The following is an 11,971-nucleotide window of genomic DNA, read 5'->3' on the forward strand; positions in this document are numbered from 1 at the left end:
GCCATGGCATCGACTCTTGTTGAGATGGTGGCGGGTAGGCTTGGGGAGAGAGGCGCTAGGGTTTGTGTGTGAGAGGGACGATGAGAAGCGACCCTTTTTATAGGCCGGAGGGAGGCGGGGAGCGGTGGAGCTCATTAACGCCGGCACGCGGAGCTAGACGCGACGAGACGCGTCGTTGCGCCTCTGCGGCAACTGCACCGTCGATGCGCCTCTGCGGGAACTGCATCGTCGCTGCGCGCCAATAACTTTCATCGCGAGGTAGGCGACGGTTAGGTTAAAATTTATTGTGCCGCTGACGGGTCGGGCCCGTGTCGCTTCGCCTCGCTTTTCGTTGTGTCCGGCATCCCCGGTGGGTCCCCTGTGGGGCGGGGATGGGCTCGGGGCGCCGGACACCGTATCGGGGCGCGCCGAAGAAAAAACAGGTTTGGGGGACGCGGCTGGAAGCGTTTTTTTTCTGGCGCGCCGCAAATAGCTTTGGGGGACGCTTTGGGGGACGCGACTGGAGATGCTCTAAACCCCACCTCTCTCTACAGGTGGCGCATGGAGGGGGAAAAGAATCCCTCCCCAAGTTTGCCCCCCCCCCCCCCCCCCCTAATTTTTAGGGATTTGATCCTATCTCCAAGGGGCTAGCCGGCAGAGCTTTGAGGGTCTGGTGCGCCTGGCCCATTAGGGCAGGCTGCACCCCCTTGGCCCATGTGGCCCCTCCTAGGGTGGTGGGCCCACCGATGCCCCCCTAGAACCTTCTAGAAACTCCAGTCAAACACCAAAACTTTTCCTGAACCCGGAAATTAACTTCCCTTATATGAATCTTATTCTCTGGACCATTCCGAACCTCCTCGTGATGTCCAGGATCCAATCCGAGACTCCGAACAACATTCGGTCTCCATCTCATATTTCATATCTACTTAAACAACATTGAACATTAAGTGTATCATGCTACGGTTCACGAACTATGCAGACATGATCGAGACACCTCTCCGACCAATAACCAACAACGGAACCTGGAGATCCATAATGACTCCTACATATTCAACGATGACCTCGTGGTCTAAAAAACCATACACATAAGTGTCGGCTACGAGTGCGCGTTCAACTATTGTCTTGTGCTTCTCTAGTCATCGGGATGGTGGATGTCAGGGCAGCGGCCTCGGGTAGATGATGTTGCACGTCGAGGCGGCGGCCTTTGATACCATGGTGAGTGGCAATTAGATGGGTTGGAGCTGTTCATGGCCATGGATGGGTGGCAGTTTTATGTCGCTTGTGCGGAGAGGTTGTCGGTCCGGTCGACTCGTCTCATTGGAGGTGGTTGACTCTATGTCAGGGCGACGGCCCCGAATTTTGGTTCGACGATTGTGGTCTACGTCCGGTTGGCCTTGTGTAGCTTGGGCTACGGGCGGCAGGGCGTGCAACGTTGTGACTCGTGCGAGCGTTGGTACGTCGTCCTGGAAGGCACTCTGCTTGGCTAGTGGAACACCTGGATGTCAGGGTGACGGCCCCGGAAGTTTCGAAGTGTCGGGGGTGTCGACCTTGTGTCAATGTGAGAGACAAGGTTCCCTCGATGTTGTGTGGTAGACGCCTTGTGACGTAGATCTTCGGCAGGGTTAGCTTCTTCATCTTTGTTGGAGCGTCCCATGCCTGCTCCACCCATAGCAGTCTACGGTTTCTTCTCTTTTGTTTTGGTGCAAGATTAGCTGGTCTTGAAGGTGCGGTGTGTGAGCTTGGCCCTAGTTGCCTCCGGGTCTTGAGTGGGTTTGTCATCGTGGCAAGAGTGGGTGTGATCCTGTGGTGTTGGTGTTTGTATGTTTGTATAGTTTTCGCCCGGTGTTCCCACTAATTAACTGGCTTCTTAAGTAATGGAGGCAAAGTTTGTGTCTTCATTGAAAAAAAACACTCCCGGGCAGTTAATACAGATTTGCGAAGGGTGCTGTTTGCAAATGGACAGAGAGCTTAATTATGCCACCGCGATGGCAACTAGTGCTCCCACTAGAAGCTTGCTCTGCAAACTGCAAACGACGGAGCAATCCCGTTTCCCAGGATCGAGGGCAACCGCCACCGCCATCGCCATCGCCGCAATCCCAATTCCCACAAACGGCCGCCCAATCCCACGCGCCCCAACCCAATAGGAGACGCTACCCAATCCAGTCCGTTGGCAGAGCTCGCAATTTGTCCATCAGCGGTGGCTGGACCGCGCGCGCCCCAAGAGCACCGCAGAGCTCGCGGCGCCTTTAATGGTGCTGGAGCCTTCTTCTGCCGCCGCCCGGATGCCCGCCGCGACGAGGCTATAAACTTGTCGCCTCCTTCCTTCGCTCGGCCCGCTGCGCACCGCGTCTGGTGTTCACACGGACGGCAATTCGGGCAGCGGAGATGAATGGCCGGGCTCGGAGGCCGGCCGCGGCGGCGAAGGCGGCCCCGAAGGGCGACAGGGTAGGCTTCCTCCCTCAACCTCCAGCTCCTCTCTTCCGCGTACTCTGTTTCTGGCACTTGCATTCGCATGATTGGAATTGCGGACATTTCTCCGTGGAATCAAGCGCCCAGGATGGAGGCGACATTGCGCGAGACAGATTCCCGGCTCCTTGACCCGGGATCGCAAAAGGTTGGAACTTTGCCGTCAGTCCGTGGCATCGGTGGCGGTATTTTACTGTATTTCAGTGGTCGCTGTTATAATCTGCTGCGCCGTCGATTCCGTTGTTTTTGTCATACGGGTTATTTAATGTGGAAGAGTACAACGAGGAACACTGTACTTGTTTGATGCTCGTGCAAGCAAAGACGGGGTAATGATACGGGCTCGTTCTTCTCCGCGCGCGGCACTAGTTTGATGCTCGATTGCTGATTTTATCTTTAATTCCGCTTTGCTTTACCTTTAGTCGACCGGGCCAGGGAGCAGGAATCCGTCGCTTTGCTTTATTACGAGTTTCTTTGACAGCTAATTGAATGAGGCTCCTTTTCATCTTTCTCTCCATGTCATTTGAATTCAGATGATGATGCAGCAGCAGAAGGAGCAGAGGAAGGCCATGCCGGTGGTGAAGGGGCCGGCCGGCGCGGTGACCAGAGGCGCGATGAGCAGGATCCAGTCGAGGCGAGAGCGGAAGCTCGCGCTGCAGCAGGATGTACGTGAATTCCGTCGCAGCTTCTTGAATTCAGTTCGTTGTTGTGCGCATTGCGTCCGTGACTGAATTTCGAATTCCGGCAGGTGGACAAGCTGAAGAAGAAGCTGCGGCACGAGGAGAACGTCCACCGGGCTCTGGAGAGGGCCTTCACGCGGCCGCTCGGCGCGCTGCCTCGCCTGCCGCCCTACCTGCCGTCCCAGGTTAGTGCCCCGCATTCCACATCGGAGCAATGGTTTTCTATTTTGAGCAATTCGATTCTGGAATTTACCTTGCGCTGAGACCGACTGTTCCTCTGAATTTCGGTACGGTTAGACGCTGGCTCTTCTGGCGGAGGTGGCGGTGCTGGAGGAGGAGGTGGTTCGACTGGAGGAGCAGGTGGTCAACTTCCGGCAAGGCATCTACCAGGAGGCCATCATCTTCTCCACCTCCACCAAGAACACGCACCTCCCCGGCGTCGGCGGCGGCGAGGGATGCGCGCCGCCACAGCTCATGCCGTCTAGCCCGACTCGACCAAATGCAGAGTTCCCTCCAATTGGTCCGGATCGCGCTCCTGCTCGTCCGTCGCCGAACGGGAAGCAAACGCCAAGAAAACCAATTCCCGCTCCAGCTAAGCAGGAAGACGGCCCTGGTTCCGGGGCTGGAAAAGAGAACCAGTCGTGCAGGAATTCTCGCCTGCCGCCATCGCAGAAGGTTGCTAAATCGAGGGTGCCGGCAGCGGCGCCTGAGAAACGCAGGGCTGCTCAGGTAAAACCACTGAATTAACTGCAGTCTCACACTCTGAGTGCTTCTGAATTCGCGCTGTACAGGACTTCACTGAATTTGTACCGGCGCTCTGTTTTTTCACATAGACAATCAGTGCAGTGCCTGACCGCAAAGGGATCGCAGACGCTGTCAGCAATAATTCAGGGAAGGTGTTCCAGGACGGGTCGAGCGCGCCCAACCGATTGTCTGAGGAGCTGCTGAGCTGCCTGCTGACCATCTTCTCGCAGATGGGCTCACCGGCGGCACCGGCGGACGAGGAGCAGCAGCCATTGTCCCCGTCGGTTTCAGGCTCGTCATCAGAGGACGCGTACCCTCAGGACCCCTACGGCATCCTGGAGCTGGGCGGCGCCAGGGACGTCGGCCCTTACAAGCATCTCCACGTGATCGACGCCGCGTCGTTCGACCGGAACGCGCTGGCCAGCAACACGCTGCTCGCCCGGAGGTTGAAGTGAGTTCTTATTATCAATCATCGGCACCAGCAGCTAGCCTGGACGTACACATTTTCTTGCTGAATTATTGCGCAAGTTAGATTTGGCTGTCGGGTGAGTAGGAGGTTTGACTTAATGGCGTTGCTTGATCGAGTGGCTTCTCCTTTGTCTACCTGGCGAATCTGCAGGGCCTTGCTCCGGAAGCTCGCGTCGGTTGACCTGGCGGGGCTCTCCCACCACCACAAGCTCGCCTTCTGGATCAACGTCTACAACTCCTGCATGATGAATGTAAGCTCTAAGCTGGCTGGCACTCATCATTGCTCGCTTTGCTGCTACTACCCTTTAGCAGCTGTAGTTTTTACTGAACAATCTTTCAACTCCAGTCTATCTTATAGTAGGAGTGTATGCATCTAGCAGGGGGCGTGAAATTTCAGTTTTGGTAGTAGCAGTTAGCTCAATTATGAGTGTTGCTTTTTCATAGAGCCACTGTATGTTGGAACTTTTTGGGAAGTTCATAACTTTGCCTGTTTGACAGTACATTACGGTACAGCCTGGGTGGTAGCTCTGACTGAAGATGTCTATTGTTTAAGTTTGAAACCTGAACATAGTGCTGGCATGTTTGTGTCCGGTCATGGTCATTATACTTTTGGTTAAGTAAATCATCCATGCATGTCCTCTTAATCATCAATCACCTGCGGAGGCTTAATTTACTGAGTTAGCTCAAGTGTCCTTCCCTGATCTGCGTTTAATATGCACTTGCCTGTCATGCACTGCAGGCATTCCTGGAGCAAGGTGTACCTACCACGCCCCAAATGCTCGTGGCCATGATGCCCAAGGTACCACATCCATCACTCCTGCCCTACCTTCTCAATGCCCCAAGCCAAGAACGTACCCAAACTAATCCTACCTGCTGTAAGCCTGTAAGCCCGTAACCAGTAACATTACTGACGAGAACCACCAACAATCTCCCGTTTTCCAGGCGGCGATAGAGGTTGGTGGGCGCACGCACAGCGCCATGTCCATCGAGCATTTCGTCCTCAGACTGCCCTACAGCGTCAAGCATGTAAGCCTCCGTGACGATCAATCGACGCCGCCAGCCATTCTTTCCTAGAGACACCGTTGGTATCTTCTACGATCTGTCGCTGAAAGTATATGACCCGTGAGCAGGTGAACCCTCCGGAAGGGACGAAGGTCGACGACGCCCCGGCGGGAGCTGGCGCGTTCGGACTGGAGTGGCCGGAGCCGCTGGTCACCTTCGCGCTCTCCTGCGGGAGCTGGTCCTCCCCCGCCGTAAGATCTCCCTAATGCCCACAAGTAACACGCAACAGTTTTGGCCTGTGTCGATCTGCTGTTGTTGTACTGACGGCGATGGTGATGTGTTGTCTTGTCTCTGATGAAGGTGAGGGTGTACACGGCGGCGCGGGTGGAGGAGGAGCTGGAGGGCGCCAAGAGGGACTACCTGCAGGCGGCGGTGGCCGTGTCGGCGCCGGAGCGGCTGGCCATCCCGAAGCTCCTGCACTGGTACCTGCTGGACTTCGCCAAGGACGTGGACTCGCTCATGGACTGGGTGTGCCTGCAGCTGCCCAGCGAGCTGCGGCAGGCCGCGATGCGCGCCGTGGATGAAGGCCGGCGCGCGCGCCGCATCCAGGTGCTGCCCTACGAGTTCAGGTTCAGGTACCTGCTGGCATCGTGAGGCAGATGGCAGCTTTGATCCGATTCTGATCGCCGTGCGTGCTGATACGTGCCATGGGTTCGTGGTGTCTGTAGCTAGCTTGTACACAGGTTTTGGAATAAAGGTTGCGGTTTTTGTGTTGCTCCGATTTGTTGCCGATTCTTTTGTGAGAAAGAAAATATAATCAAGAAAGCTTTTGCCGAGAGATAACTATTGATCAGATTGTTTCGGCCCCAAAATATATTGATGTAAAAATTATTGAGAGGCCGGACAAGATCTGGAGGTTTACTGGATTTTATGGAGAACCGAAGTGGGAGGACAAATACAAATCTTGGGATAAATTAAGGGAACTAAATGGTCAATTCAATCTGCCTTGGGTGGTCATGGGAGACTTCAACGAAATTCTCTATTCTCATGAAAAAGAAGGTGGGAGACGTCGTCCGAACCTCTACATGCAGGCTTTTCGTGATGGATTGGCTGATTGTGACCTCGAAGATCTTGGGTTCATTGGTAATCCTTTCACTTGGAAAAGAGGAAGAATCAGAGAAAGACTTGATAGAGCTGTGGTTAATAATCAGTGGAGGATGATGCATCCAGGAGCTTCTTTGAGGCATCTGGATTTTATTAAGTCGGATCATCGTCCGATCCTGCTTGATACTGAAGACCAGCCGGAGGTGCAGCAGCAACAGGGCCCTAAACGGTTTGAAGCAAGGTGGATTCATGAGAAAAATTTCCGAGATACGGTCGTGCAAGCCTGGACCTCGGCCGGTTTTGCTAATACGGGCGGAGTACTGAACAGGCTGGGTCGCATGCATGAGGCTTTGCATGCGTGGGATCGCTCGATTCTGAAGAAGCCGAAACGCCGTCTGCGTGACGCACAAAGGAATTTGGAAAATGCTATGAACGGGCCTTTGACTGAGGAGAATGAAAAGAGATGGCAAGTTTAGTTGAGCTTTTGCTGGAACAGGAGGAAATGCATTGGTTTCAACGCTCAAGATCAAATTGGCTTCAACTGGGTGATAGAAACACATCTTTTTTCCATCACTATGCATCAGCCAGGCGGCGGAAGAACTATATTAAGAAACTGTTAAATGATGATAATGAATGGGTGGAAGGTACATCAGCTCTCAAACCACTCGTCTTGAATTACTTTTCTAATCTCTTTTCGTCGGAAGTTCAGGCTATTGATCCCGTGATGATGGAAAAAGTTCAACCGAGAGTCTCTGATGTTATGAATGATAAGCTCAACGCTCCTTACACAGCGGAAGATGTTAAAAAAGCAATATTCAGTATAGGCGACTTTAAAGCTCCGGGGCCGGATGGACTACACGCAGTTTTTTACAAACAATTTTGGGATATATGTGGAGCTGAAATCACCCAGGAAGTATTGCTTGCTCTCAATTCGGGAGTGATCCCTGAAGGTTGGAATGATACTACTATTGTTCTTATTCCTAAGGTGGATGACCCTGAGAGAATAACCCAATTTCGGCCAATAAGTCTGTGCAACGTAATATATAAAATTATATCAAAGATGCTAGCTGTTCGACTGAAGCAAATTCTCCCGGATGTTATTGCTCCTACGCAAAGTGCCTTTGTCCCCGGACGTCTCATTACAGATAATGTGCTAGTGGCTTATGAATGTGTCCATTCCATCAAAAACAAGCGAGCTGGTAATAATGGAACATGCGCTGTCAAGCTTGATATGCATAAGGCATATGACCGTGTGGAGTGGATTTTTCTCGAAGGTATGATGAGAAGGCGTGGTTTATCTGAAAGATGGAATTCTATGATGATGGCCTGTGTCAGTTCTGTTAGATATCGGGTGCGCTTCAACTCGAGGAAGCGACACGTTTATTCCTACTAGGGGTCTCCGTCGTGGGGACCCGCTCTCTCCTTATTTGTTTCGTTGTGTGCGGAGGGTTTATCTAGCTTGTTATTGCATGAAGAAGAAGTTGGTGGCATCGATGGGGTTAGGGTGTGCAGAAATGCACCATCAGTATCACACCTGTTATTCGCTGATGATTCCCTTATTCTCATAAAGGCTGATATGACTAATGCAACTTCCCTGCAAAATGTCCTAGATACCTACTGTGCAAATTCAGGCCAAATGGTGAGCTTGGCGAAATCGAGTATTTTCTTTTCTCCTAACACAAATGCTTTGTTGAGATCAGAAATTTGCACCATGTTACATATTGATACGGAAGCTCTCTCGGATAAATACAGGTCTTCCAGCTTTAGTTGGAGCTGATAGGAGTGATTGCTTCAAACATTTTATTGAAAGAATTATTCAGAGGATTAATGGGTGGAAGGAAAAACTACTATCTTTGGGTGGTAAGGAAATTCTCCTGAAGGCTGTGGCGCAAGCGATTCCTGTATATGCTATGTCTGTGTTCCAGCTCCCTAAGGGGATTTGCAAGGGAATGATGGATGCTATCTCCCAGTTCTGGTGGGGTGATGATGAAAATTCAAAGAAGATGCACTGGATGGCTTGGTGGAAACTCTGTTACCCAAAAAAGGAGGGAGGTATGGGCTTCAGAGATTTCCAGTCTTTTAATCTTGCTATGCTGGCTAAGCAGGGATGGAGATTGATCAATGACCCTGAATCTTTATGTGCCCGTGTTCTTGGTGCCAAGTACTACCCGAGTGGAGATATTCTAAAGGCGGGGCCAAAGGCAGGATCATCATTTACCTGGCAAAGTATTCTAGCTGGCCTAACCACTTTTAAGCGTGGGTATATTTGGCGAGTTGGAAACGGTGAAAAAATTAAAATTTGGGAAGATCCGTGGATTCCATCAAGTGCTAATAGAAGAATTTTGACCCCTAGAGGGGGCGCCATATATACGCGGGTGAGTGAGCTTCTGTGTCCTATCACGGGCCAATGGGATGAAACTCTGTTGAATGGTTTATTCAATCCAATTGATGTTACAAGAATCTTGCAAATACCGATCAGCACACAAGGTTTTGAGGACTTCATTAGTTGGCACTTTACCAAACATGGCCAGTATACCGTCCTGGTCGGGCTATCACCTCCGGTGGCGGCATCAATTTGGTCCGTCCACTGGTCAATTGGCGATCCCTAGCGTCTCGGCCCTGAACCCAGTATGGAAGACACTTTGGCAGTTGAAAATCCCAGCAAAGGTGAAATTTTTTGCTTGGCGAGCTCTCCATGGGATAATTCCTCTCAAAGCAATTCTTGCTAATAGGCACATTGGCACATCGGGTTCCTGTCCGGTCTGTAATTTGGATGCAGAGGATATCAGACATCTTCTTTTCACTTGCCCGGCCGCGACGATTGTGTGGCAAAATCTGGGTCTATCTCAAATCATTGATGATGCATTACTTGAGGACCGAGCGGGATCAGCGGTCCTTGAAAATATTTTAAACAAACAGAATAATGATCTGGAGGGTTTTACGTTGTTTGGTGTGAAAGAAGTGGTATTGGTGGCATGCTGGTATCTTTGGTGGCTTCGACGACAGCGGACACATGATGAACCTACACCTCCTGTTTATAAATGCAAAATGTCTATTCTTGCTATGACGGCCAATGCTGCAAAAGTTGGCGCTAACAAAGCCCAGGTTATTACTGTAAAGTGGTCGAAACCTGAGGTGAGACAGGTCAAAGTAAATGTCGATGCTTCTTTTTATGCTGACTCATGCACAGGAGCTATTGGTGCAGTTATCAGAGATGTTAAAGGCGATTTTATAGCTGCATCGACAAATTATATTCCTCACGTCGCCTCTGCTATGGTGGCGGAAGCATTGGCAATGAAGGAAGGGATCGGCCTTGCCCATCGCATGGGATGTTAAAGAGTAGTGGCTGAATCGGATTCCCTAGAAGTGATCCAAGCTTGTAATGGTGAGCAAAGGTGGTGGAATGAAGCGTCGGCGATCTTTGCCGACTGTGTTGATGCTGCTATCAACCTTGATTCTATTAGCTTTACTCATTGCCCTAGAGAATCTAATGAGGTTGCGCATTCACTAGCTAGGTTTTGTTTTGATGTTAAATCTGATTGTACTTGGGTCGATGAACCCCCTAGCTTCCTCCTACAACCTCTGTTAGATGATGTAACGATACTTTGATTGCGGCAGCAGGTTTCAGACGCACTCTTTTCCTTCCAGGGTACCTAAGGGGACTGGAAGGTTTTTAATGAGGCGGCCTGCTGTTTGCTTAATGAAATGGTTTAAGTTCAAAAAAAAAAAAAAGAAAGCTTTTGCTGCTCGATAGATCCAGTTGTGTGACTTGTGAACGAGAGATGATAAGGGCATCTCCAGCGGCGCGACGCAAACGGCGCTGAGCGACCGTTTTCGTCCGCCGTGACCGGAAATGCGTCTGGGGCCTGTTCACGGGCGACGCAGTGGCGGGCCGTCCGCCGCGACGCAAACCTGGCACAAATATGCGCTGTGTTTGCGTCGCGGCGGACGTCCGGAAACGTCCGCTCGTGTCTGGCGGACGTTTCGGCTGGCCCGCCTGGCAGCGACCCTGCGTCGATGCGTCTTCTCAAACGCGCCAGCGACTGCAAAGCTGCGTCGCTCGTCGCTGCATCGCTTCGGGACACTGCGCCACTAATGGCGACGATGCCTCGGCTGCCGAGCGGCCGCCCACCTCCGCCAACCAGGTTAATGGCGACGCCACGCGTCCCGCGGCCACCGCATGCCGCCGGCCTATATAAAGGGGGTGCGCGTTCTTCTTCCTCATCCACTCCTCCAAAGAAACCCTAGCTAGCCGCCACAAAGCTCGACCGTAGCGCCGCCTAGGTGTTCCTGCGACGCAGCCAAGCCCGCGAGGAAGTCCATGGCCGGTCCTGGTGGCCGGCGAGGCGGTCGAGGCCGCGGCCCTGGGCGCCCCCGTGGCCGGGGCAGGGGCCACCGTGGTGGAGCAGCTACGGCCCCACGCTCGCTGTCGCCTGCGCCCTCCTCGTCCTCCCGCTGGATTTTCCAGTTTGGGTGATTGGGTGTGCCCTCGAATGTTCTTCCTTCGCAGCGAACATACGGAAATCAACACAACTGGCTTCTACTTTTTTAAATTTTATATTTGTGTCAACCATGGTTCAAACTATGTGTTAGTTTGTGTAAACCATGTGCCTAACTATGTGTTAGTTTGTGTAAAATCATGTTTTAAATTGTTATATTTGAAACTATGTTTAAATGGAGAAGAGGGAAGAAATGAAAAAAAAATGCGTTGCCCCGCTGGAGCAGACCGCAGACGCAAACGGACGCGCGGACAAAAACGGTCATTTCTGCGTCCGCAGCGCGACGCAAACGGACGCTCGTGGACATCAAAATGCGTCGCGCCGCTGGAGATGCCCTACCGATCATAGTAGATGGATCAATCACACTGTTTGCTTGCACGTTTTCCGATTGGAAGAAATGTACTGCTCCTGCTTACTCAACAGTTTGCTGTCAGATTTCTCGTTGCCAAAAGGCGAAAGGCGCCCAGGCAAGCATGCGGCACGCTGTCAGTGATTAACCTGATCCTGCAGCCTTTCTGCTCTCCCTTTCTCGTCCTCGCTGTAATGTTTCAGTTCCGATGATTGCAAACCAACGGTAGAATGTACACGTGACGATGGGGAAAAGGCTCGCGGTAAAATAAGGGCATCTCCAACGGCGCGACCCATTTTAGCGTCCGCGTTCGTCCGTTTGCGTCGATTCTTTTGGTCGATCGCCCGTCCGTTTGCGTCGGGGGTGGCTCCAGCGGCACGACTCATTTTTGTAGGACGAAGCATTTTTTTAAAACATGAAACTTAATTTACATACTTAAAACATAAAAAATAAACCTAAACGCCTACTGCTCGTCGTCGCTGTGCTGCTCCTCGTCGCTGTCGAGCACGATGAGGTCCGGTATGACCCAAGGCCAGTTGCCATCCGGGGGAGCGTACGTCGGGTGCGCCGCCGCCGGTGCTCGAGGTTGAGGAGGCTGTGGCGGCGGTGGAGGTGCCCAGTGCTGTGGCTGTGGCGGCGGAGGAGGCGCCCAGTGCTGCGGCTGTGGCGGCGGTTGAGGCGCC

General features: G+C 52.2%; 1 protein-coding gene across 3 annotated transcripts; it reads left to right on the forward strand.

The window, feature by feature from the left end:
• Positions 1 to 1,975: 1,975 nt before the first annotated feature.
• On the forward strand, positions 1,976 to 6,114 carry LOC127301903 (uncharacterized). Of its 3 annotated transcripts, none has more exons than XM_051332196.2 (10): positions 1,976 to 2,424; positions 2,988 to 3,107; positions 3,191 to 3,307; positions 3,420 to 3,851; positions 3,956 to 4,317; positions 4,486 to 4,585; positions 5,074 to 5,133; positions 5,277 to 5,360; positions 5,465 to 5,587; positions 5,697 to 6,114. In XM_051332196.2, exons 1-10 carry the CDS (start codon positions 2,365 to 2,367, stop codon positions 5,988 to 5,990), a joined length of 1,752 nt encoding a protein of 583 aa, XP_051188156.1. In that variant the 5' UTR covers positions 1,976 to 2,364; the 3' UTR covers positions 5,991 to 6,114. The 3 variants fall into 3 exon arrangements, with proteins under 3 accessions (XP_051188156.1, XP_051188157.1, XP_051188155.1); XM_051332197.2 differs by having other exon boundaries at positions 2,991 to 3,107; XM_051332195.2 differs by having other exon boundaries at positions 1,977 to 2,424; positions 2,976 to 3,107.
• The last annotated feature ends 5,857 nt before the right edge of the window (positions 6,115 to 11,971 follow it).

This window comes from Lolium perenne, chromosome 5 (assembly GCF_019359855.2).
Source record: "Lolium perenne isolate Kyuss_39 chromosome 5, Kyuss_2.0, whole genome shotgun sequence".
NCBI classification, from domain to species: Eukaryota; Viridiplantae; Streptophyta; class Magnoliopsida; order Poales; family Poaceae; genus Lolium; species Lolium perenne.

Excerpts from the sequence above, each read along its gene's own strand:
- LOC127301903 (XM_051332195.2), top strand. The coding sequence starts at position 2,365 with ATGAATGGCCGGGCTCGGAGGCCGGCCGCGGCGGCGAAGGCGGCCCCG. Across the intron at positions 5,134-5,276 it reads TCGTGGCCATGATGCCCAAG|GCGGCGATAGAGGTTGGTGG; the intron begins GTACCACATCCA and ends CCCGTTTTCCAG. Across the intron at positions 5,588-5,696 it reads GGAGCTGGTCCTCCCCCGCC|GTGAGGGTGTACACGGCGGC; the intron begins GTAAGATCTCCC and ends TCTCTGATGAAG.